The sequence below is a fragment of the Podarcis erhardii genome, assembly GCF_964252035.2.
Source record: "Podarcis erhardii genome assembly, chromosome: 1".
NCBI classification, from domain to species: domain Eukaryota; kingdom Metazoa; phylum Chordata; class Lepidosauria; order Squamata; family Lacertidae; genus Podarcis; species Podarcis erhardii.
In genome coordinates, this window is record NC_138497.1 from 95,354,928 (window position 1) to 95,382,149 (window position 27,222).

The 27,222-nt window shown below is 41.8% G+C and overlaps 2 protein-coding genes across 6 annotated transcripts; one reads left to right on the forward strand and one right to left on the reverse strand.

The window, feature by feature from the left end:
- Nucleotides 1–980: 980 nt before the first annotated feature.
- Nucleotides 981–7,764, reverse strand: DBI (diazepam binding inhibitor, acyl-CoA binding protein). The gene is made up of 4 exons (XM_081874165.1): nt 7,624–7,764; nt 6,145–6,262; nt 1,903–1,965; nt 981–1,217 (listed from the first exon to the last, which is right to left on the reverse strand). Exons 1-4 carry the CDS (start codon nt 7,630–7,632, stop codon nt 1,141–1,143), a joined length of 267 nt encoding a protein of 88 aa, XP_081730291.1. The 5' UTR covers nt 7,633–7,764; the 3' UTR covers nt 981–1,140.
- A 1-nt stretch (nt 7,765) lies between these two features.
- LOC309348466 (UPF0538 protein C2orf76 homolog) lies at nt 7,766–24,805 on the forward strand. 5 transcript variants are annotated; one of them, XM_081873698.1, is made up of 6 exons: nt 7,766–7,858; nt 14,776–14,928; nt 16,155–16,205; nt 18,649–18,686; nt 18,832–18,913; nt 24,089–24,805. In XM_081873698.1, the coding sequence occupies exons 2-6, from the start codon at nt 14,796–14,798 to the stop codon at nt 24,163–24,165; spliced, it is 381 nt and encodes a 126-aa protein (XP_081729824.1). In that variant the 5' UTR covers nt 7,766–7,858; nt 14,776–14,795; the 3' UTR covers nt 24,166–24,805. The 5 variants fall into 5 exon arrangements, with proteins under 5 accessions (XP_081729824.1, XP_081729820.1, XP_081729821.1 ...); XM_081873694.1 differs by lacking the exon at nt 7,766–7,858 and adding an exon at nt 8,439–8,770; XM_081873695.1 differs by lacking the exon at nt 7,766–7,858 and adding an exon at nt 9,333–9,590.
- Nucleotides 24,806–27,222: the final 2,417 nt, after the last annotated feature.

Below are 27,222 nucleotides of genomic sequence, written 5' to 3' on the forward strand. Positions count from 1 at the left end.
TGAAATGCTCGTGCAGGTGACACGTTTCAAATCATGCGTTGTTGAATTCCCCTCCAGTGCTTTACACAACATTATTTGTACAGCTGCTATTGAAGGTGTAGGGATGTGTGTGGCGCTGTGGTCTAAACCACTGAGCCTCTTGGGCTTGCTGATCAGAAGGCTGGCGGTTCGAATCCCTGGGACGGGGTGAGCTACTGTTGCTCGGTCCCAGCTCCTGCCAACCTAGCAGTTCGAAAGCATGCCAAAAAGTCAAGTAGATAAATAAGTACTGCTCCGGCGGGAAGGTAAATGGAGTTTCCATGCGCTGCTCTGGTTTCGGGTGTTCCGCTGCGCCAGAAGCAGCTTAGTCATGCTGGCCACATGACCCGGAAAAGCTGTCTGCGGACAAATGTCAGCTCCCTCAGCTTGTAAAGGGAGATGAGAGCTGCAACCCGAGAGTCGTCTGCGACTAGACTTAACTGTCAGGGGTCCTTTACCTTTTTATTGAAGGTGTGCCCCACACTGGCTGCATTGTTCAACTACAGTAAGTGCGGCATCATTCTGCTTGGCACCTACAAGTTTTATAAGCTGCATACAGACAATATTTGCAATGCACTTCCAATCTTACATCAAGAACAAGGCTCCTTAGCCTTTGTGGTTTGAACTTGCCACTTTTCTGACCAGTGGAGTGTCCCACTGTTTGTTCACGCATGAGATGGGCAAGAGACTTGGAATTGTGAAGCAATGTCTGCCCCAACACTGGAAGCACTTGAGCAGCTCTTAATGACTGGCCAAGGGACAAAGAGAGGAAGTACCATGGGACTCCAGCTAAAAGCAGTCTGTGGCTGGCTTCAGATATTTCAACGGTATCCTACCATCCTTGCTGGAGAGCCAGACAGAGGCCAGCCTCTATACTAGTGGTCTTCTATGTAACTTGAGCAGGTACCATGCACAGTAATGGACTCCTCCTGATACACGAGATCCATGAGACTACCAACAAGTGACTTTGATAGTGTTTATTATACAAACCATTAGAAGTAAATTTACACAGCTATTAATTATAGAAAGTGGCATCAAGTCTTGGCACTGCCATACTGTGTAACACAGTTTAAGTTAGTAGAGTAAGGCATGATTCCATTTTAAGGCATGCAGGAAAGGGGTTTATTGCATTCCATATTTTTCCTTCAGCTCTTCCACTTTTTTAATATATGCTTTCATTGCATCTTCTTTGGACATTCCTGAAAGAAAAAGCAGAGGTAAAACATGAAGTAGTGTTCAATCCATGCTAGATCTATGGTAATCAGCCTCCCTCCCTCACCCATGCCACCTAAGAATGGACTCCTCTGTGCCCATTTGTTATGTAACCGTATGGTAGGTTAACCTTTACTTCAGCGGCCTGTGAACACGAACAGTCAATTCAGTCTAAAAGATGGCCCATCTGTATGTTGTAACTGGATTAAGTGGTAGAGATCATGATCCCTTAAAATGGACAAGATGGGGAAAGGAAAGCAACAAACAACCTGGACTCCCATGTACATCTTACAAGTTATGCATTTTGGCCGAAGGAATCTCCTAGCTTCTCAGGTGCAGAGCTGCGAATCTATGAATGAAGACTCTTGGCAATTCTGAAGGTGCTAGAACAGCCTGCTAGGAGGAGTTTCAACACAGATTCACCCCCACCTCCCTCACTGCATCCATTGACACCAGCACATCTGTGCACATGTGGAAACATGAAACGGCTGCAGTATAGCCAGCTTTTGCGACACTGAAACTAAGGGCTTAAAGGAAGGCCATAAAGCTGAAGGAATGAACTGCTAGAGTTAAGGCAAGTAATGTTGATCTATGGGTGAGATTAAGTTCAGTCAGCCATCCCAATGATTTGATAGCAATTGAGTTGTATTTGCTGTTACACTTAAGGCTTACCTTTCAAGGAATTCCAGGCGTCCCACTTGGCCTTCCCTTTGAAATCAAGCATCCCAGGACGGTCTGAAACAGTGACATTTTAACATAGTAATGAAACAGCCTTGCTTTTCCCCCACAGTACAAGAGATCACTTTGGGTATACAAACAAAGTCAAACTGCATGAACTTGCAGGTGCAACTTCTTAAAAATAAAGATGATCACGATCCTGACCAGTCAGTGTCTTATTTATCTTAAGCTTCCCATTTAGATTTAAGAGGCAACAGCATGGTTGGGGTATAGATTTTGGCATCCCTTTGTTACTTATTATTTTTGTTTGTTTTTTGCAGCCTAGAAACAGAAGTTTAGTCCTGCTTGTTAAAAAGCTTTAAGCCTGCCAAATATTTACTTCCTGCATATTTTTGTCCATTGTATAGTAAGTTGTTTGTTAACTCTGAGTTTCCATTAGGATAGATCACATTTTGCTGTGTGCTGATTCTAGCTGTTTTTCTAAAGTTGATATCCAATCTAGAGGTACTCCCTTGAAGAGTTGCTAATGATAGCAAAGTTGCCGCCTCTCAACTTTTGAAGGACAGCTTTAATCCAAGGACTATTCAGTCAACATGGCATGTTTGTTCCTGGATGAAGGGTATTTACTAATCATTGTTCAAAATGATTTCGCATACATGGTTTAATGTGCAACCTAAAAGCCAACCCATATTCTCGGATCCAGGATAACCAAGTGCTGGAGAGACGGCAAAATAAGCACCGTATTGCCTACAATGGAGCCCCCTGAACCAAGATGAGCAAGTTTCCTTTGAATCATCTAACTCAACTCACTAACACATCAACAGAAGTGCCTGCATATTTGTTCTTCCATAAGGCAGGAAGCCTGTGTTGCCAGGTTAGGCAGCCTAGATGTTAAGATAAATATGCCCATACTGGCTGCACCTATCAGAAACTGACTCATCAATTCACAACTAATTTTAATGGTAGACAACTTGCTCAATCTCATGCAGGGTGCAATGCCCTGTGGTTTGACATTAGGGAATCACCCTACATTTTCATGCAAACTGCATGCCATATGTGTTGCAATATTCCATTTGGAAATGAAAAAGATCCGAAAAGATAGATTTCTCTCTCTCTCTATATATATATATCCAAGGACACTTAAGACAACCATTCACTGGGACAGAAAATGCACAGAACATCTCAGGAGCAAGCTCTGGTAGTTACTTGGTGCTCACTTTGGGACCACTGCTGCCATATTGGTTGTTCCACTTCCATCTACAAGGAGGATCCTTTTCAGCAATAAGGAAGACAATATTCTGGCACTCTCTTCTCTGATCTACCCAACTAGCTACTCTATGGTACACAGAGATACAGGGGCAGATTCCATTGCGGAAATGTTCACCAGGAACAGACGGCCTCTTCCTTTTGGCTCCAAGCGATTCTGTTTTTTTGGTAACCGATCACAATCCCCATCGTACCATGTTATTTTGCATTTATATAGTGAACCTCAAGCATCTGAATAAGTTCACATATATTTCCAGTAATCTTTATACAGCCACCCTGTATGAAAAGAGACAGCATCCTCCAAAGGATCGAATGAACTCTGAGCCAGCAACTGCTCATCTGGCTTCCAGTTAACCATTTGTAACAGTTAACCATTTGTGCCTTGGCCTAGTGTAGTGGCTACCGTACCAGAGCAGCCTTTGTTTCCTTGGCAATCTACTGAACACCAGCATTTGGTGTAGTAGGTTTGTCCATATTTGACTGCTCTTTTAGAAGGACTTGCCTGAAGGCCCAGGATGGTCAAATATTGCCTTTTGACCTACTTTCCATGCCTGTGCTTTAGGAGTGGCTGGAGAGGGGTGGGGCATACATAAACGAATGTATTGTGCTCAAGTTCTATGATTAGCATTTCAGAATGAATTGCATGCAAACACAGCCCTATCATTTTTACTCCAGGATTGGCAAAGGGGCTATTCATGAAAAGCAGCTGCTTGCAAGGTACTGGGTGACCTTTAGCTCTAGTTGGCACTGTCATCCCAGAGGGAAGCTAAGCTACTGCCTGACCCTTGCACTGCTGGCACTGGAAGCGGAGGCAATTAGCCAAGTGTTTCAGATCTCCCTCCTGCAGCATGTGCATCTGTAATCACACTGTTGCAAAATAAAACAAGGGCACTCATGTCAGTCTTCTGGTTGGTCCTATTATCAAGAACCAGTATGCTATCCTTTATTCATCTACCAAGCCTCTCTCCCCTTCCCATCCTCCAAAACACACACAAGCAACAGAAACAGCAGAATTATGCCTAGACTTTCCATCCAGTTTTACGTACTGAAACTGGACTCCCTTTTCAGCTAACTTCCCTGCATTCGGAGTTACCCAATACAGTAGTACTTCAGGTTACAGATGCTTCAGGTTACAGACTCTGCTAACCCAGAAATAGTAGCTCGGTTTAAGAACTTTGTTTCAGGATGAGGACAGAAATCACGCAGCGGCAGAGGGAGGCCCCATAAGCTAAAGTGGTGCTTCAGGTTAAGAACAGTTTCAGGTTAAGAGTGGACCTCCAGAATGAAAAGTTCTTAAGCCGAGGTACCACTGTAGGCTGAACCACCAAGTAGGTTGGTAGATCAGGGTACCAGCTGTGGCAACATGAATGGCCTCTAAGAGCAACTAGTCATTCTCGTGATCAGTACAAAAGTTGTGTTTGCACGAGGGGCTTTAACTTCCCAAGCATCTATAGGGCTCTTCTGAATAGTTGCTTGTAGGACACCCCAACCTGACTTCAGCTACTTATTGATACTCCTGCAAAGGGTATCTAAATATTAACCCCCCTGCCCCAAACAGTGCTATCCAGTGCAACATGAAGACTCTGCAGGTGTGCTTTTAATTGTAAGATACCAAATGGGTGCTTCTGTCCTCGACTAGTGAATCTGATAGTTTCACCTTCCTCTTGAAAGATGAAACCCAAGCGTAATACTAGGCTGTTATGCGAATCCTAGTCTAGCTGTGCAATAGTCTGCTATCTCAGCTCCAGCCAACTAAAAGTGGCCCAACCTATTCTTTTGGAATTCACTTTCTGAACACTCGTCCAATAGGATACTTGGAGTGCCAACATGGCAACACATCCAAAGCAGCAGACACATTCATATCCTGCTTAACTGTTGTACTGCAATACTGAGCAAGGGTTGTGGAGAGGGGTAAAGGGGATCTGGTTGTAGCTTCTAAAGGCAGTCGCTCAAACTTATAGCAAGTTCCATTGGAACAGTTTATAGTTGCCATTCTCACAGCAGTTTCACGAGTTCTATGCCAAGGACCCTCACAGAAAAGGCATTTTGTTTTGAGTTGTGTGCAAATCAGAGCAAGCTATCTTTCAGAGCAAGTATCTTTCAGAGCTGCAAGTGCTCCTAGCCCAAAGCTCTTGAGAGTCAGTTAGACTAGGACACCAAAAAGTTAAGCAAGGCCCTGAACTACTGGATTGGGTAAATTGCTTCACTTAGAACATGGAATCTTTGCAAGGATCAGACAACTCATCCTGACTAGGCCTTTGCAATGTAGAACATTTCTGCAGGCACTATTGCAAGTTACATCCCACTTAAAGTTTCTACTGTTTCATAAGAATCAGCTAAATCTGGCTACACTCCTTGAAGTATGCAAGGTATTACATATTTCAAAGGAGCTGCTGTAGCAGAAGTTAGCCGTGATGGTCACCTCAATAGGGAGACTTGATGTGAAATGATGTACCTTAAACTATAGTTATGTTTGCTGCAATATTACTTTTAAATCCACTTATTTCTATGCTGTTGTATGAAATCTATGCACATCGCAGGACTCCATGCTATGTATGCAAGCAGTAGCAACTGATGCTTTTAACTATTTATGGTATGAAGCAGATTTTGAAAGAGGTTATAAGCAGCTAAGTAAATTGCAAGTTGCTTTCAAGCAAATGAGCAAGTCTGAAATGAAAGGCAAGTTGATCTCGTTGAAAGGCTGCCCCGGGCATTTAAGGAGCTCTGTGTTGAGGGAGCACATTTACTATCAAGTGTTGCATACAGTTAATATACCCACATTTAACTTACAGTGCTCATTTGGACACACAGCATATAGGATCTTTACCTACCTGGTGTAAGTTCCGTTACCTTTCAGCATATAGTAGTTTATAGTTCTCAATGAAATAACTCAATAGATTAGGATAAAAGAATTGCTCAATGACCAATCCCTAAGCATGGATTTGAATGTGGTATGAAGTTAACTCATACCTGTATTTACATCTCCAACTGTGGCCTGCTTGTAATGGCTGTAGATATCCAGCATTTCTTGATCTGTTGGTTGGGTCTTCAGCTTCTTGACTTCTTCTGCAGCTTTTTCAAACTCTGCCTATTTCAAATATGGATTCAAATTAAAGGATTTACTGCTGTTCAGTACACTTAATGTAGGCAAACATAATTCATCTAAATCAGAATAAATTTTAGCACCAAACGTTTTAGAGCTTCATGAACTGTGGTACAGTCCTTTACATGTTTACTTTGAAATAAGTCCCACCAGGTTAGTTGGACTTGCTCCCAGACAAGCATGCATAGGATTCAAGGTGTGGGAATTTAGTTGGGCAAACAGTGTGGAGATTTGAAGCTTGATAATTATCCTGAGGGTGGAAGGTTGCAAAATGAGTTGCTTTACTAACATTTGGCAGAAAAGCTGTTCCAGCCCGACTTACGAGGGCTGCCTCCGATGTTGCCCAATTTCTTTTCAAGTTCAAGTTCCTGCAAGCCACTTTCACCAAGACATTGCACACGCCACCAAGTGCTGCTGCTCGTGCCCTTGGCAGCGGAAGCCACATGGGGCCATTATCTCCAGCTGCATTTGCATGCTTTTTCCCAGGCCCAACTTCGTAAATTCTCTTGTTGCATCCACAGTCAGCATGCTAAGGAATCCTTTCACACAAGAGCCTCGCATACCATAAAAACGGAGGTTTTATCACCCATCCTTCAACCACTAGATCAGTTAGGCAAAAGTGCCAGTTCCAGATTGGGGGGGGGGGGGGAGAGAGAGAGAGAGAGAAGAAAAGGCTGCCTGTACAGTATTAGCAATTCTAAACAAGAACTCAGCTTCAAGCTATTATGCACAAGGACTGCTGACCCACTGTGCAAAATCTTGAAAATCTGGCTTCTGAAAAGTTTCAACCACCATGACTGAAGATACAAAGTAACGGCTTTGGAAGAATTTACCTGGCTAGTACACGCTTCACATTTGTGGTTTTATAATGATCACTGGCTATTATTTCAGAAGCAGCGACCTACTTTTAATAGTTGGCCGCAACTTTGCAGAGGAATAAGCCCCTGGAGAACTTAGGACTGCCTACCAAGGCACAAGCGCGTGCTCTGCAATGGGAGAACAAGGGCGCTTCATTTCTCCTCCTCCCCGAGGAAAGAGAGAGACACCCCCCCCACCTCATTCCGGGCCGCCTATATTGCGGGGTGGGGTTTGTGTGGGTGCGTGCCGGAGCAACATACAGTAAAACAGAAACTTATTAGGCAGCGGCCAGAGGGAGAAGTGCGGAAGACACACTTCCAACTAGAAAGAAAGCAGGAACAAGACCTCAACAGAGGCGCGTACACTGCGAAGAAAAGCGACACCGACACTGAGAAAAGCCTAGCGAAAGAGCAGCAGACTTGCCGCACCTGCAAAGGGGTGGGTGGGTGTCTTGGAAGAGCGCCCTTTCGTTAAGGAAGGGGGTTTACCTGTGCCATGGTTGCAGACGCGCGCAGCGACCTCCTCCCGATGCAACAAAAGGCTGAACTGTGCCCGTTGCAGCTTCTTGCCCCAAAGTCTCTATTTCACGAATCAGCCCAGCTCGCGCGGCCAATCAGAAGAGAGGGGGCCGGCGCTCGCGCGTCTTCGTTCCCACCGCGATTCGGCAAGCGGGTGGAACTGACGGGAGAAAGGCAACGCCTGACTCCGATGGTGGCCACAGATGTACGTATAACCAAAATGGAAGACTAGCCTACCTCCCTGGTTCCTTACGTTGTTTGAAGACCCTCTTTGCGAGTGAGGCAAAGGCCCATAGGCGTAGCCAATACTGTATTTTTGTTAGGAAGGGGCAGGACTTTTGTTAAGGGGGAAAGAACCGACGTGATTGGCCAATTAAGTTGGCATTCCTATTGTTTTACTTTATCTGGGCAGCGGGCAGCTGCCCCTCCTTTGGCTACGCCCATGACAAAAGCTGATAAAAATACATAAGGATTCATATTAAGGTTAAAGTAAGCAAGTATTTTGGGGGGATGGGGGAAAAGCAACAACAACGATGACGTCTATCGAGGAAGCTGCGGGCTGCACATAAGGACTTTCGGAAGTCGTGCGCGTGCATGTATCCTGAGCTTAATTCGAACTTTAAAAAGCAGGCACCCACGATTATTAGTGGACCGTCCAGCGCCTGCTGGCTTGTTTTTTCGTTTGCAGAGGTAATGCTACGATAGGTGGACTTTGCATGCCGGGGTTTCTTTTGTTATGTTCTTAAGCAAAACTGCATGCTCAGAATAGCTACGGTTCTTATCTGGGGTAAGAACTCTTGATCAGCAATTTCAAATCATGGAAATTGCCCTAATTGATAGATGCAGACTATGCTGAGAAAATGTCACGATTTCTATCAATGCGCGGCTTCCCCCATTCTTGACCCGCACATGGAGTATTCGAACAGACTAGTCGACAACCGGAAGTATATTAACGTTAATGACCGCGATCTCTGGATAATAAGCGTAATTAGGCAAGGGCGCGCCCGCCCGAAAAGAGAAGCGCCTGCAGTCGAAAGGGAATGCCGAACGCGCAGGTTCAAGCCCTACCTAGACCCCACCTCGCCAAAGGAGAAGATTGTTCCCGTCTCCGTAGACCGTAAATCATGCTATTTTAATATGAAACTGAGCGGTTGATTTGGGTTGGAAGTGGGTGTCTCAAGGCAACTTCAGTGCATTAAATATTTGCTGCAACGAAAGGAGCATTTTGCAGTATTAACAGTGGGCTACACTGCAGGGTTGTCATAAGCCACTATTGGCCACAGCCTTCTCCCCAACCTGCAACAAAGGGGAGATTGGCAAAGCAATTTTAATACATTTTAAAATTCTGATTACACTTTTAACGGGAATGTAAACGTTAATAATAATAATAAATAATAAATAATAAATAATAAATAAATAATAATAATAATAATAATAATAATAATTTCTACCCAACAGATTCCGCTGTAAAGTGCAAATCCCAAATAAATCAGAGAACATGAAACACGTATGTAAGCCTCTCTGAGTTTCAAGAACGTGTATGTATATAAGATTGCAGGTTAAGCTTTCTATCAGGTACATATCTCTATATTTCCCATATAGTGTTAACTGGCCATGAGTGCTTCAATTTAGAACGGGAATTCAGGCTGCGCGCAAACTTTTGCTCTCTCTATGGGCGAAGCTGCCGTCAATTATAGAGCGTATGGGCGTACCTAAGGATAAAGGGACCAGTGGGCGACGCAACTCCGCCAGTAGGGCGGGAGAAATGTGCTCGCGACAGCCAATCGTTGGCGAGTTCGTGGAAGGCGTTTGCAGAGGAGGCGAGGCTGTGTCTGGAGGCTGCCGGGGAAACACGGCGTCTAAGTACCAGGAAGTGGAAGTCCTCTGCCTGAGATTGGGCCACGTGTTTGGAGGGAAGGCGTTTGCCTGGAGCGCTGGTGAGGCAAAGTGCGGGGAGGATGAGGAGAGCGGGATTCGTTGTGCGAGTTGGTCAGGGGATTCCCAGTAGCAGCAAGAATGACATTTCCTAGCCTGACATGAGAATGGTGTCAAGCGCAGAATTGCTCCACGTTCTGTTTGACACCTTGGTTGGTCGCAGTAGTGGTTTTGCAGAGGATTGACGCAATTATTTATATATTGGCGCCCGCCATAAGGTGATCTCACCACCCCAGGCCGTGAGCTATGTGGTGGTGCTTCGTCCGTGCACCGCTACACTATTGAGCAAGAGACCAAAAAAAAAAAAAAAAAAAAATAGAGTTTGGAGTGAGACTCAGGGAGATGTGGGTTGGGTGGCTCTGCCCCCAGTGCCCTGGTACTGTGTAGCGAAAAATGTGCAGTTCATGGTGCTAAGAACTGGGTGTCTTAGTTAGACACAGCGCTGCTTGACTTTTACTAAACATTATTTATGCCACCATGTGGTTTTGGTGTAGCTTGCATGATGCTCTGAACGTGCCAGACCAAAAGTGGGTGAGGCAACCGATGTGATTCTTAAACAAACACCCTTTTACTTAAATGGTTAAAACGACAAAATAGTATATTCTAGGAAATAAGGTGCAGCAAGTAAACGAGACATCTGTTTACAACTACAAACCGTATTACAACAAACTGGAAGTGGCACAAGATTGAACATTGTTAAACTTTGCTAAATCACTGATTAATCAATCTAGCCTTTTGAACAGCAGGGGTATTTTTTTGTTATTATGCTATGTATTTTTGTGTTTTTATATTGTAAACCTCACTGTGATCTGAGCATGGAGGGTAGTATAGAAATTTAATAATTATTATTATTCACACAATAGTACCTGCAAGTAACCATTTTAGATTTGCTTCAATAGGTTATTGTCAACTGCTTAGAGGTTTTATTGCAGTCAAGCGGTATATAAATTTTGTTCACTTGAAAGTGAGTAGAATCCTCAATTGGTGCCGGAGGGGAATCCTTCCAGTGCAAATGCTAGATTCAAAAGAATGATACAGTATTCCACAGGGCAGGGATGGGTTAAATTCCCCTTTGCTGTCTACTACAATCCTGCCAATTGTTAGCCCCTAGGGGCTACTCTTTGTGTATATATATGTGTGTGTGTGTGTGTGTGTGTGTATATATATATATATATAAAGTTCTGGTTTTGGGTACAATCCTTTATGTACAATGCTGGAATATATCTTAAACAAATAAACAAAAGAACTTGAGGTTTCTTTCTACTGAAACATTGCTTGTACCCAATGCTAGGACCTTATGCTCTTGTTTTTTCCAAAAGTAAGCTCCTTCATTATGTAAGCTCCTTCATTTCTTCATAAGAAAGACTGGCTCCTAAAATGATATTTAAAGATGAGCAAGGAAGATATCTGGCAGTGGAAATTCAACTACAAGGGGAAAAACTTTTAATAGTAGGAGTGTATGCCCCCAACGAAGGGAAGGCGGAATTCTTCAAGAAGCTGCATGAGACTCTAACAGACTTTATGGACTATAAAATCGTGATGATGGGCGATATGAATGGAGTAGTCTCCACGAACATGGATAAAGCACAAAGACTTGTGATATCTAAAGATGGGAGACTACCAAAGACCTTCTTTGAAATGACTGACACCATGGACCTTATAGATATCTGGAGAACAAGGAACCCTCTAGAAAGAGAGGGAACCTTCTTCTCTGAAGCAAAATTGACATGGACTAGAATTGACCAAATTTGGATTTCTAGTAATCTGTCATCAAGAGTGAAAAAAACAGAAATCTGCCCTAAAACATGCTCCGACCATAATGCTGTGAAGATGGAAATGAGATTAACAACAGCGGGAACATTCAGATGGAGAATGAATGACACCCTCTTAAGAGATGAAGAAATCTATCAGAAGGCCCAAAAAACATTAAACGACTATTTTGAAATAAATCTAAGAACAGAAGTGGAGAAGAGAATAATTTGGGATGCAAGTAAAGCCGTGATGCGCGGTTTCCTTATTCAACAGAATTCTCTGAAGAAGAAAAGGCAAAAGGAGAAGGAAGAGAAAATACTAGATAAGATGAAAGAAGCAGAGAAAAAATTGAGATCTAATCCAAAGTCACAACAAATTTTGAGAGAAATAAAATACTATCAGATGCAATATATGGAACTGATGAATCAGGAAATAGAATGGAAAATAAGACAGATGAAACAAAAGACCTTTGAATCAGCAGATAAATGCGGGAAACTGCTAGCATGGCAATTGAAAAAAAGACAAAAACTGAACACCGTGACATCCCTTGAAGAAGAGGGGAAAATTATTACCAGACCAAATGAAATAAGCAATTGTTTTCAGAGTTTCTTCAAGAAACTGTATACCCAAGGGCCAATAGATGAACAAAAGATAGAGGAATTTATTGGAAAATATGGACTATCAAGAATTCCAGAACAAAGTAGAAGGATCCTAAATGGGAGAATAACAGAACAAGAAATAGAGGGTGCCATTCAGAATATGAAAGTGGGGAAATCACCAGGACCAGACGGTTTAACGGCAAGATATTATAAAATGTTAAAAGACTGGTTAACCCAACCGTTAAAAGAGGTTTGTAATCAAATTCTAGAAGGGAAAAGGGCTCCTGAATCGTGGAAAGAGGCATTTATCTCACTTATACCGAAGACAGAGACTGGGAAAAACCAGGTTAAAAACTACCGGCCTATATCCTTACTAAATGTGGATTACAAAATTTTTGCAGACATTTTGGCAAAAAGATTTAAAGGAATTCTAGCAGGGGAGATTCATAAGGACCAAGCAGGCTTTCTCCCAGGAAGACATATCTCGAGTAATGTGAGGAACATTTTAGACATTTTGGAATTGTTGGAAAGAGAGATTAACAGAAAAGCAGTTTTGATCTTTGTGGACGCGGAGAAAGCCTTTGACAATATTTGTTGGAGCTTTATGAGGAAGAATCTCCATGGGATGGGGGTAGGCCAGGGATTTGAAAACGGTATTGGTGCGATATATTCTGAACAAAAAGCTAAACTGATAGTGAATGGTATGGTTATGGACGAAATCTCAATAGAAAAAGGGACACGACAGGGATGCCCGATATCCCCCCTTCTTTTTATATCGGTCCTGGAGGTTTTATTAAATATGATTCGAGCGGACCCGCTGGTTAAAGGGATTCAGGTCGGAGTGAAATTCTATAAATTAAGGGCATATGCAGATGATCTGGTGTTAACACTGCAACAGCCAGATGAGAGTACTAAAAGAGTATTAGAACTAATTGAAGTTTTTGGTCAAGTGGCAGGGTTTAAACTGAATAAGCAAAAAACGAAAGTGTTGGGGAAAAATCTGACATTGGAAGAGAAAGATAGATTCCAGAGTGTAACTGGTTTGGAAATAGTAAAGAAAGTGAAATATCTGGGGGTGGATGTAACATCAAAAAATATTAATTTATTTAAGGACAATTATGAAAAATGTTGGACAGAAGTTAAAAAAGATCTAGACACATGGTCGAGGCTGAAACTTTCCTTGCTAGGCCGTATTGCTGTTATTAAAATGAATGTATTGCCAAGAGTGCTGTTTTTGTTTCAAACATTACAAATTCTAGACAAGGTGGAGTGCCTCAGAAGATGGCAAAAAGATATTTCTAAATTTGTCTGGCAGGGCAAAAAGCCAAGAATTAAATTTAAGATTTTAACAGACGCGAAAGATAGAGGGGGTTTTGCCCTGCCGGACTTAAGGCTTTACTACGAGGCAGCAGCTTTCTGCTGGCTGAAACCATGGCTACTTCTTGAGGACACAGATATCTTGGATCTAGAAGGATATGACAATAATTTTGGTTGGCATGCGTATTTATGGTATGACAAGGTAAAAGTACACAAGAGTTTCAAAAACCATATTGTCAGAAAGGCGCTGTATAATGTTTGGATTAGATATAAGGATTTATTAGAAAGTAAAACCCCCAGATGGTTATCACCAATGGAAGCAAAGGCAGTTAAAAGACTCAACATGGACTCCGATTGGTTAAAATACTCAGAAATTTTGGAACATGATGGTGATAAATATAAACTTAAGAGCTACGAGAAGCTAAAGTCAAAAGTCCGAGACTGGTTGCATTATCATCAGATAAATGAAGTATTTAAGCAAGATAGGAAGATAGGCTTTCAGAGTGAGAGGTCTAAGTTAGAAACAGAGCTATTAGATTCCAATACTAAGAATCTTTCTAGAATGTATAATCTACTGCTGAAATGGAATGTACAGGATGAAACGGTAAAATCAGCAATGATTAAGTGGGCGCAAGATGTAGGTCATGATATTATGTTTGTTGACTGGGAACAGTTATGGACCACCGGCATGAAATTTACGGCATGTTCTGCCTTGAAAGAAAACATAATGAAAATGATCTATAGGTGGTACATGACCCCAGTCAAGCTGGCTAAGATCTATCATCTGCCTGACAATAAATGTTGGAAATGTAAAGAGTCTGAAGGAACCTTTTATCACCTTTGGTGGATCTGCCCAAAGATTAAGGCCTACTGGGAAATGATCTATAATGAAATTAAGAAAGTCCTTAAATGGACATTTCCTAAGAAACCAGAGGCCTTTCTCTTGGGTATGGTGGGCCAATTGGTACCAAAGAAGGATAGGACTTTTTTTATGTACGCCACTACAGCAGCAAGAATACTACTAGCAAAGTATTGGAAGTTGCAAGAACTACCCACTCTGGAAGAATGGCAAACGAAGGTGATTGAATATATGGGACTGGCAGAGATGACCGGCAGAATCCGTGACCAGAGGAAGGAGGCGGTGGAGGAGGACTGGAAGAAATTTAAAGTGTATCTTGAGAATTGTTGTCAAATTAAGGACTGAAAAGATGTCGAGGGGTAAGAAATAAAGATTTACAGCTGTAAACTATAAACCATAGGGAAGAAGTTTTAAGGAGGTGATATGTAAAAATTGACTGAAGGGTTGCTAGAGAGAATTGTGAAATAAGGGTGCAGAACAGGAGAGGTATGGGGAAGTCTTCAAGTTTGTATGATCTGTGTTTTTTCTTTTTTTTATGTTGTATTGTTATTTTTTCTTGTTATGTTTATGTTGTTATGTTTATGTTGTGAAAACTTAATAAAAATTATTATTTAAAAAAAAAACAAAAACATTATGTTGCATTACATTTTTGCCTTCCAGGTACTTGTTGGATAACTCACATGTCATCAGAAGACGTTACTGTCACTGTTCGTCTAGTTCGTTCCTTTGAGTACCGTAATTTTAAACCTGTTGTGTACCATGATGTTACTCTGGATCAGACTGTCGGAGAGTTTATTGAATTTGTGAAGAATGGTAAGAAACTGTTATGGCTGGCTAGTGCTACTTGGTGTGCCAAGGAACATGTGGCAGGTGGAAAAAAGGGGGGGACTGCCCCATGCTGATAGGCCCCAGGGAAGAGCTGTAGCCTAGTGCTTTGCATGCAAAAGGTAACAAGTTCAATCCCTGGGATTTCTAGGTAGTGCTGGGAAAAACTCCTGCCTGAACCCCTGGAAAGCTGTAGCCAATCAGTGTTCATGATACTAGGATAGATGGACCCAATGGTCTGATTTGGTATAAGGCAACTTCCTATGTTTTTACTATGTCATCGCCTGGATGAACAACGTTCTAGGCGTCCGTAGGTTCCATTCTATTGCTCATCCTTCAGAGGACCCTCAGCTTCAGAGACATGTCACATATAAGGCTTCCTGCAGTTATGGATATACAGTGGTACCTCAGGTTACATACGCTTCAAGTTACATATGCTTTAGGTTACAGACTCCACTAACCCAGAAATAGTACCTTGGGTTAAGAACTTTGCTTCAGGATGAGAACAGAAATTGTGCTCTGGTGGCGTGGCGGCAGCAGGAGGCCCCATTAGCTAAAGTGGTGCTTCAGGTTAAGAACGGTTTCAGGTTAAGAAGGAACCTCCGGAATGAGTTAAGTACTTAACCCGAGGTATCACTGTAACAGTGTGGATGGAATTCATGGGATTATGATGACTGTTCACAGATACTGGGATGTATTGTGCATGATTTTAACCTGTAATTTCAAACATCCTTTGGTACACTTAATGTGGCACTATAAGCCTTCATGTTTTCTTGGAACTTGGGTTCCATTGATTTGTATGACTTGGACTGCAGGCCTGTGCACACTTACTTGGGAGTAAGCTCCATTGAACTCAGATGAACATATTTTTGAGTAGACATGCATAGGATTCTGCTACTGGTTCTAAGAACAGAGAATAACTGTGGGCAGGATTCAGTTAAAGCAGAAGCCCAGGGCAAGAACTTCTGCTTGTGAAATGGGGCTTCCCCCATCTTCTCATCATGCCCCTCCAAACTGGCTCTGGGGGCTTGGGAGAAAGAACCCTCAAAAGAGTGTGTAGGGGAAGGAGGGGGGATTGCTCCACCTGGAAAGCTGAAATGTTTGTACAGATGGAACAATTGGAAGAGTGCAGTGTTGAATTTTACCCATTGTGTATATCTTGTTAAATCCAAGTGAAAATGGTTAATGTTTCTTTTCAACATTTCCCCCCCTAGATGTGTTATTAAGGACAGGACTTCCACCTCCTTTTAAAAAATATAAATACGGTATGTATCTTTCCTTGCACTTCCATTATTGGTTTATCTGCATATTATGCACTTCCAATTGGTTTATCTGCATCGGGGTTAGCCTGTGATGCCCTCTGGATGTTGTTGGACTACAACTCCCATGAGCCTCAGCTAGCTTGGTCATTGGTGAGGGATGATGGAAGATGTAGTTCAACAACATCTGGAGGGGACCTAATTAGATACCCATTGTGTTTTTTTGTGAGGGGAAGCTGGATGTAGAGGTTGGGATGGAAAATAATTGGGAGTTTTGGTTCCATGACAGGTTAAGCTTTACCTCATGGAATAATTAAACAGTTGTACATCTTGGAATTCATTTCAGTATTAGCCTGCAGATTATTCATGCTGGTGTTAATTGGCAGCATTGTCTTTTGGGTATTAATTTTTTTTATCATCTTCCTTAAGTGCCTTTTAAACTTGCCTCACATGTTGAAGTGCTGCTCATGACCCACAATCCTTTGAAACTGCAGTTTCCTCCGTGCTTCTGCATTTCAATATCTAGTAACTAATTGTGAGGTCAGAAGGGGTAGCCAAGCAAGAGCAAGAAGCATGGAATGAGAGGCTTACGTGTGGAAAGAATTTACATAGTAAATAAGAAGAGAGTGGGAATGAGGCTGGAGGTAAACAGGAAAGAGCTTAAGTATGAATTTGTGAAATGGATATAAAAGTAAAGCAAAGTATTTTATTCATCATTGAAAACAAACAGGATTTGGGCTCCAAAATCAAATATATTTGATTTGGCAATATAGTATATATAATATATCTAGCTTGGAATCTGACATTTTGAAAACTTTCAGGGAGCAACAATTAAACAGCAGGTTTCTCCTGCTTGTTGTCAAGAAGATCTAGGTTTGACTCAGGAGTTATAGGGGACATTTGTAGTGGTTCCTAGTTGCATAGTAGAGTTCCAGTGCTTTGCAGTTCAGTCCTGTCTTGGGATAGAGGAAGAAACTGAATTCAGTTTGCCTTTAATGCTGAATGTATCAAATTTGCATTTTCTGAAACAAAGTTCTCTAACCAGTGTTTACAAACATGCACATAGCTGGGGAAATGTGTATAAAAATGAATAGATTAGTGAAAACAGCATGCAAAACATACAGTAGCATATTAGGAAAAAATCCTTGCAAAATGTGTACATTAGGCGAAAATAGCATTAAAATTTTAATGAAACAATAGCACTAAATTTTAATTAAAATAGCACTTAATTTTTTATGAAAAAATTGCGAAGTGCTGCAGCATCTTGGAGAACTGCATTTAAGATTGAAAAAATAAGAATCTAAGAACCGAAACTGACAGGTTTCGCCCGCTCCCACCCAATCCATTATAGTTCTTCACTAACTGTCGGCAAGAAAACAGCAGTTTAGTTAATGGATGGGTGATTTTTTGGTTGTGAACATTTGCCTTTTGCCTTGCTTTGCTAATGCATAACATAACATGGTTACAAAAGCAGCAGGTATTGATAATAAGAAACCAGAGTGCAATTATCAGTAAAAAGCAGCCATTTGAAGCACACCTACTTTAAAATAAAATGCTGCTCAAAGCTTGAGGGTATGACTTTCCTGAAAACACCGATAGGTAGCCTGGACGTTCAGCAACAGTATAGCAATTGCAAGACATGGTGGTTGTTTCATATTTTTACTGAGATTACTTTAAATAGGTGATTGCCACTTACTTTGCAAAGATAAAGAAAAAGTCAGTTGTAATGTGGCCTCTCTGTGTTTGGTATAAAAGGTCCTCAGTGAGTGTCCTTAGCAAACACCACCAGCTTTTATATTTCATGCACAATTCAGCATGTTTGTTGCAAGTAGAGGTTTATCAAGTAGGGATGTATTCTGAGGTTGCCTCCAATCCGGATTGGGAAACTGTGATTATATTAGGAAGAAAGATGATCTCGTATCACACAACTTCTGATTAACAGTTTAAAAAGGGACCTGCTTTCTGTGTGTGTGGGGTTTTTTACTTTTAAACCATATAACTACTAATCAAAACTGTGATTGGAAATTCAGATTCATTTTGTGGCTTGAATTCTGCAGCCTATACTGTCAACTGGGTTTTTAATTTATTTGTATTTTTGAGTAGTCTTAAGGATTCTGCTCGGCGTTTGTGTTCAGGGCTTAATGGATGTGAGATTAGATTGCATGTTTCTAAGTATATAAACCTTCTACAGCTGATTCCGTTAGTATTTTTGAGCTTGTAAAGAACAAGTCTCTGTTGAATTCAGAGGGATTTTCTAGGATTGTGATGATGTTGTACTGCCTGTCCAATTCTAGTTGAGAGAAGCAAAATAAGAAGAAAAATATTGCAAGGTAACAAACGTGCGGGAAGAATGTATGGTGTGATGCACAAGACCTTGGATGGAGCATTATAGCTAAATGCCCAGTAGAAGAAACAAAAAACCTATCTCAAAGCAAGCAATCTCTTTCAGATACAATGAAGATTCTTCACCAGGCGCATGGCTCTAAGGTACATCTTATGACTGCTCACTCCCCTCCTAAATCTCTCTAAATTTAATTTGTTCATGCTGGAAGGTGCCTGCCTTCTAGTAGGGTATAATGTTATTTGACTCCTCCGTATTTATTTTCATCCCCTCCTCCCCCTCCATTTCTAGACCAATGAACTCGTTGTGAGTTTAGAAGATGATGACAAACTCATTTTGGCAGAGGACAGCACCCTGAAAGCCGCTGGCATAGGTTGGTAATGGGCTGGGATTGACTGAAGCCTCAGCTCGTTGTTCTTGTCATTATCCTGGTTGATTATGTTTGGATAGCCTGCTGAAAAGCAAATGCTAAACCTGATGTTCCATACGCAACCTGACTATTATTGAGGACCAGTGTGTATGTGTGCTTAACGTACATTCAAATCATTGGGTTCGAGGGCCCCATGTACCTCTCTTCAGAATGCTAATGGGGGTATTCCCTCTGTCGTCCCGTCCCCACCGCGAAATAAAAAGGTTATGCTTGGAATTCTGTTGAGGGTAATTTTAAATGACTGACAGCTTGGTTATTCGTACCGTGCCTGCCTCATCTTTTCAGCGACGTTTACACTGATGCTTCGGTTGGAAATTTAAGCAGTGTAACTAGTGAGGAGTAATGAGGAGAGCCTGTTCAATAATGTGCAGTTCTGGAGAGTCACCAAGATCACTTGAGAGGGAATATAAGTATAAAAAGGGAATATTGGAACACATTTGCTTGCTACCCGATTGGGAAGTGCCATAGGCCATGTCATGCAGCGATAAATGCAAGGTGACAGTGTTGTGTGGCAAACCAGGTGTCCGCTGGGTGGGTGTAAACTTTTGCTCCACATAAGCCAGCTGAACTTCTGAAACATTCGTTGAGCAGGTAGCGATCACATCTCATTCGATTCACGTTATACGAAAAAGAAAAGTAAGCTTTTGGGTTGATACTCTGGCTGGCCTGTGAGGTAGTCAAACTACTCAGGCTTACTGATGGCATGAGGAGAGCTAGGTTCTGGTCTTTTGTTTACTGGACCAGCAAGCTTCCCAGTTAACTGCTGAGATTTTAAATATATGTATTTTAAAACAAAATTTTATTGGGTTTTTAAACAAGTACAAATACAAGAACCATTAAACACTTATCCAGCAGTACAGCTAATGGTGCTTGTTTTATACCTTTATACACTCGCTTACATATTCAGCAATCAAATGTATTACATGATGAAGAGATTTTAAATATTAAATCAGTAAGGTGTGTTAGGGCATTTCTGCATTCAATTAATTTTGGGGGTTGATAAGATCCCAACCTGGTATTTCCAGATATTTGGGACTATAACTCTCCATCATCCTTACCTCTTGCTGGTGGGGGCTCATGGGAGTTTTAGTGCAAAACACGAGGAGGGCACCAGACTGGAAAGCTGATGCAGTGTTGTTAAAAGCTCTGCACTTATAGGGGAGCTTCATTATGAGACAATGATACGCTGTATCTGCATGGCTGGCCTCTTTCTCCTAGCAGAAATATGCTTTTGCTACTGTAAGGGAAAACTTCCTTTGCTTCTTGGAAGTGTTCTAAAGCAGCTGTTTAGTGGAACACTGGTGGGATCTGCAGCAAAATGTTACAGCATGGAGGTGGCTGTTCCATCCCATCTCTTCAGTTTTTCCTGCCTCTCTCCGACAGTCAGCATTCCGTGGTCTCTGAGCATACGCAGCCCTCATTGGATTGTTTTGGGCTCTTATCCCCCTTAGGGCTTCTCTCTCCCTTCCTAAAGCTTTTTGCACCTCTTCAAACTTTTCAGTCCCCCTCCTCCCACCCCTTCTTGCCCTCTGACGGTAGCATTTTGGCTACATAAGCAATGGCACTCACAGTGTAAACTTCAGGAATGGAGGGAATGACTGTGGTTATAAACAAAGTAATAGGGATGTGGGCTTTCCAGAAATGTTTGAATTGGCTCATTTAGGCTCATTTGCATATTTGGCTAATTTGTAAAGGGTAATTATCATTGGAAAATGATATGGCGCCCTAGAGAGTGACCTGACTTCGCATGCTGATGCTACTTGGATTTTGTAAGCAAATCCAACCACTTTGAAGCTGCCAGTTCCCGTATTTGCAATTGGCATCCATTAATTGTTGCTAATGAACTTATGGAAATGGGAAACTTTGCATGGGACGGGGGGAAAAGCTCCAGAATTCTTATCATCTGCACTGAACCAGAAACATGGGCAGCTGCTATGTAGGTATACTCTCAACGAAAGCCCTGGAACAGATGAGTCCTGTAAGAACCTAAATCAGACATGCCCAAACTCGGCCCTCCAGATGTTTTGAGACTACAACTCCCATCATCCCTAGCTAACAGGACCAGTGGTCAGGGATGATGGGAATTGTAGTCCCCAAACATCTGGAGGGCCGAGTTTGGGGGTTGCCTGACCTAAATGCTTTTTTGCTTTCTTGTGAGATTGGCTTTCTTAGGCCAGTCTTCTCATGGTGGAGATGGAGGAGGCAAGCATTAAAGGAAGCTGTATACCTTTTGCCTGAATATTTGGACCATAGAAATTTTGCTTCATGAAGTGGAAGAATTATGTTCAACCCTCCCCCAGAATGGGGTTCTCAGCTGGTGAAACACTTAATGAATTGAATTTGAATTGAACAATCAAATTGAACAATTAAATTGAAAAGCTAAGAGACTTGGGCACTTTTAAAAAGACTATGATTGAATTGAGTCAGATACAGAGGGCTGTCATCACTGCCCCTTTTTACTATTTTCGTTTGGCTAGTCATGTAGCCCAAGAAGATACAGAGTTCTCTACTTTCTGAAGTTGGGAAATGCATCCTTCCTTTATGGCAGGGGTGCAGAAACTTGCAGCCTTCCAGCTGCTGTTGGACTCCCAACTCCTAAAAGCCCAACATGCTTGGCCAGAAACCAGGGCTGCAGCATCAGGAGTGCCACAAGTTACCCACTTCTCAACCTGTGCTGCTGCTGCTGCTTCTTTGGCGATCACTTGTAGCCAAGTAAGATTGTCTTCCATAAACACAGTTTTAACAGTGAGTCCATAAGTGACTGTGGAGGCCAGTTCTGGATCCACATGTCCTTTCACAGCAGGGACATAGATTTCCGGGCGGGAGTTGATCACGGTAAGGGTTTGCCAAGCGTGCCTTCCTCTTAGCACGTTTCTCCCTTTCATTCTTAGTTTGAGCATCTTCAAAACCCATGACACCTTTGGTAAAGGCTGTTCCCCAACTGGAGTGCTCGCATGCCAGTGTTTCCCAGTTTTTGGTGTTTATACTACATTTTTAAAGATTTGCCTTGAGAGAGTCTTTGAACCTCTTTTGTTCACCACCGGCATTGCGCTTACCATTTTAAAGTTCAGAGTAGAGTAGTTGCTTTTGAAGACGACAGTCTCCTTGTCACAAGGAGGCTTTAGTAACTAAACCAGAAAGATCCTGCATTCAAAGAAATGTGGTTCTTGAGGGAGTGGACAGTGGGGGTCAGTGTGTGAACCTGAAGCTTGCTGCTTATTTCTCCCAGGTTATAAACCCAGGAGTGAAATGTTATATACAGGGTGAGTCTTTTAAAAGAGGCCCCGTATCCCTGGGGCCTCTGTTAAAGGACTCACCCTGTAGAAACAGGCCCTATACCTGGAAGTGCTTGGGATAATTAACTTTTTTTTAATTGGCAACAATTGTCTGATAAATGAGGCTTAACTGTCTCATGGGGAAGGGCTGGAACTCAGTGGTAGAGCATCTGCTTTGCATGCAGAAGGTTGAAGATTTATTTTATTTATTTATTGAATTTATATTCTGCCCTATCCCCAGAGGTCTCAGGGTGGCTTGCAGAAGATTCAATCCCTAGCATGTGAAGAAGCTCTGCCAGAAACCTTGCGAGAGCTGCTGCCGACAATACTGAGCTAAATGACTTAAGGCAGCATCCCAACATCTCCCTTTTGTTTTGCAAGTACAGTGGTACCTCGGGTTACAGACACTTCAGGTTACAGACGCTTCAGATTACAGACTCCGCTAACCCAGAAATAGTACCTCAGGTTAAGAACTTTGCTTCAGGATGAGAACAGAAATCGTGCGGTGGCAGCGGGAGGCCCCATTAGCTAAAGTGGTACTTGAGGTTAAGAACAGTTTCAGGTTAAGAACAGACCTCCAGAACGAATTAAATTCTTAACCCAAGGTACCACTGTATATTGAATGACAGAGGTTCCCAAACTGTGGTCCACGAGCTTCATTCAGATGGTTTGCAGAGGGCCTGTGAGGAACATTTAGAATTTGAATGCTGTAGAATTTTATGGCATTCAATAAAACGCCATATAAGAAATAAAAGAAGCAATAGAAATACAATTAAGAATTACAACACAGCACATTACAATTGTGAAAAAAGGAAGAAAAAATATGATTAAGTGACCCACCAAGACCCTCAACCATTTTTAAGAGGTCCAGGGGGGAGGGCAAAAAAGTTTGGGAACTGCTGCTGTATCTTCCTCGCTTTCCCTTGCCCCCAGTTTCCGCAGGCATCCTAGCCAATATTCAGAGTTGCCGTCCCTCGCTCCTGTTTTGCATTACACAGGCAGACTTCATTAACTTCTGGTTTAGTTTATTAAAAAAAATAAAACCGGTGGAACTTAGTCGTGGCTTGCCACTTCAAAAGAATCCTACGTCTCTTAATTGTGATGGCTTTCCATCAGCTCCATCCCCCGCTCTGAATTAGTAATGTTGCTGACTTACTGTTTTAGAAGAGGAAGTCCTTGACCCGTTGGTGGGAAGAATTGTGGCTGCTCTGAACCTTTGCGGGTCTTTCAGCTCTGCCATATCCCCTGTGGATAATTAGAGGCATTTGAAGGTATTGCTGGAGAAGCCAATTTGTGTCTTTCACTTTGCATATTGTTGAAGCCTCATGAATTAATCATCGGCAGGGCAAAAAAATTAGCTCCCTCAGACGCACGTTTTTTTATGGGTCATGAGGGAGAATGTAAAGTGATCTGTAAAATATTCTACTCATCCTCTAAGTATTAAATTATTATGGCTACAGGTTAATTTCAGGGGGATATCCCCCCTCCCGCGGAACAGAATGAGGAACTTTGTTATTTTCCCATGTATTCTGAAGAGAAGCACTGGATTTATTTATGGAATGCTCTGCAAATGGTTTCATAGCCCTTGTTTTAAAATGGTGCCTTTTAACAAGGGTGCTGTTCTTGCCCCTGGCTGTAGTATGCTTTGGGGGGTGGGGTTGGGTGTACTAAGCGCATTCTTGCTATTTGGATCTGATGTAAAAACAAACAAGCGAATAACTAGCAATAGCCTTGAACCATAGAGTATTCAGCACCATCTGTGATTCTAATTAATGTTAATCTAACGTTCTGTGGCTTGAAAATTAATGTTTTCACCAAACACGCTCAATATTTTTCCTTTCAGCAAATGAAACGGAGCTCGCATTTTTCTGCATGGATGATTACAGGAAATATAAAGCCAATCCCGTCGCTACCTGGTGAAGACTTTGCAACTTGGGAGAAGATTCCCCCACTGCTTGTTTTGTGAGGCTTTATAAATTCTTAAACCTTAAAAAGCTGTATATTATAAGTATTATGAATTTTGTTTGCAGGAACAACAAACCCTTCTTTTCATACAGTTGCTATCTTCAGTTCTTTTCAAACACAAGCCCCTACTCACAAATCTTATGGGAAGTGTTTTACAGTGGAAACATACCAATCCACCATACATTTTTAAAATGTGAAATGTTGGCTGTGGACAAGATGTAAAATGTAATTAACTAACACCAGTATTTTATTAGGGCTGTGCCTTGGCCTTGGATGAGATGCAAGTCAGAGGCAAAAATCTCTTCCTTGGAGGTACTTGGACCTCCTTAGAATCCAAGGCAGCTTGAGTCCGAGGTGAAGCTGGCTGACTTCAAGATTTAGGAAATATATTGGGCTATTTTTAAAATTATTTTAGTCAAGGGGAAGACATCTCAGGCTTTGGAAAATATGGCAAGATGACCTCTGCCTTGGATCTGAGGCAAAATATGATGCTAATCTGAGCTACGAAGCCATAGCCAAGCCTATGAGGTGGGTTTTTTCTGTACACAACCCAAATATATATATGTAAGCTAATTTTCCATTCTTTTCCCTTCGTTTCTGTGTCTTCTGGATAAAATGTAAATGGGTACTTGCTGCTGAATGGTTATATGTTATTGCTACAAATCTGAAAAAATTCATGGGGTGGGGGTGGGAAGTGTTGTGTACAAACTTGGAAACTTTTGAAATAAAGGATTATTTATCACAAGTGAGTCATTACTGCTGAAGCTGGGAATCCTGTGGGGTTTTGTCAGAATGGCTGCTGTTCAAAATCTTGTCACACCATAGCCAGTTCCTCCCTCAGAGCTCACTCTCAAAGATCCTTTTCTGTGAGGAAAATAATAAAGGAACAGGTGTGACTGATCCATTAGCACTAACTCATGCCAAATCTTTCATGTTCCATATTCAAATTCATTTCTTCAGCCTTACAGACAAAATGCTTTTTTTTTTTAAGGGATGGCTAGAGTTCTAAGTGAAATATGTTCTTGTAAAGCACAGGGGTGATGCTTGGTGGATTTGTGGGCAGCAAATGGAGAATTTTGTTTGTTCTTTTTGGAAATAGGGTGGAATTCCTTGTAGCACTGAGGAGATTGTTCCATCACCATAAGTATTTTGGCTTGCCTTACGGAACGAGCTCCTCTCCCCCCCCCCCCATCACATGTTGTTCTGTGTGTTCTCCTGACCCACTAGAGTAGATTTGGGGCAGAAGAAGAAGCTTCCTTGTAGTTGAACCTGCCCCCTACTAGCCAGTCATTTACCCTGGAGGGCATGGAACCATTTGCAGAGTCAATAATTTCTAGCAGCCCCTTCTGTGATGGGAATTTTACACCTGCTCTCCTTCCTTGGTTTTCTGATTGGGTGTAGATATGCAGTAAAATTCCTTGCACCATATTGGCTGGTTACTGGGGCTTCCAACAACGTGGTGTGTTGCCATTTGGTCAGTGGCCATCCCAAGGAATGTTGGGATTATTTTCTCTGTTAGAATAATAGAATATACTTTGGTCTTAAGGGATAGCCATTTGGAGACCAGAATGCGTATTTAAGAGGTGGATAGTAACATAAATGCCTTGCAGATTTAAAGTCTGCAGCTTCCGTTTTGTGGTGTTCTTTAAAGAAGAGAGGTACAGGTGTGGTTCAGATATTTTCAGAACCTGGCAGTGTTTCTTTCTTTTTTGATGCACTTTGTCCATTGTGCACTGGCTCTTTTTGAAGGTTATTACAGTTGTTCCACTCTGTGCCTAGTGTTCCCACATTGTCCAGTTGTATTGCGCAGTGTAAGAAATCTGGAAATATATAAAGAAACTCTTGAGAGAAAAGTTAATGCTGCTGCTGTTTCAGGAATTCTCCAGTGCAAAAGCAGGGGCACTTCATTGTTTGAGTGAGCTTTAACAATAGGGTCTCTGTTTTATTCCTGGCAATGATGCTTCTGAATTACGACTTTCTGAAGTACTGATTATTGTGTGTTTTCACTAGCTCTTTAAAATGACTAACATTGAAACATTTTAGTTTTAGATTTCTACCCCATCCTCTTTCCTCTACAAGCTGAGTGCCTCATTTCTGCTTACAGAAGGAGTCAGAAATACATAGTTCGAAATTGTGTAGTGATAAGCTTTGGTTGGCAGGCAGCAAAAAAAGTACTGGTGGAGCTCTGAGGTATAACGTTTTGAACTGCAATACAAGATGATGGCTGGAACATCAGAAACCCCAAGTAATTTTTGGCCTTTGGGAATGCATAAACTGTGCCTTCCAATTTTCTTTTCTGCAAAATGGTGGGTGTTAAAATGCCTAGGCTTCCTTAGAATTTAGTCCCAATTGAAATAAATGTGTTTTATAACTCATTCAGATTTTATGAGGGATTCCAGATGCACGAATAACTAACTTCTGAATATTTGATTAAGTTAATACCTGAAATGGAAACAGATGCATCTCCTTGTGTGTGCTGTGCAGTTCAGCTTGTGGCAGATACCTTACAGGGTTAGATCAATCACGATGCTTCAAGAATGTGGGGTGTTGGTGGTGATTTGGAAGTGCAAGCGATTGCAGATAAAATGATCTCTGCTACCAAAGTAACATGTGAATTGAACCTGTTTTCATGTCACTGCAAGCATTTAGATATACTGCCATGTAGAGAAGTGGATGACTCTGCCGTGGTCATAAGGGAAACATCTTTTATTGTAGGGAGAACACAAATGTGTAGCTGCTCTTGGCTTCAAGGTTAAAAAGCAAATTTATGGTTTCTAGAGTGCTGAATTGAATTGACTGTAGGAGAAATGGTCAGGAGGATAAAAAATTTGTAGCCGGTGAGAAAACCATGCCTACAGGGGGGCCAAAACTCTTTGGACGAAAAGTCACAAATGCAGAAAGAATGTATATCCTTCTGAACCTGGGTGAAACTGCCTTGCACTTCTGTGATGATGGATTTGAGGAGAACACAGAAGGGCTTGGAAAGAGTTTTGATTTTTATTACATAGAAGA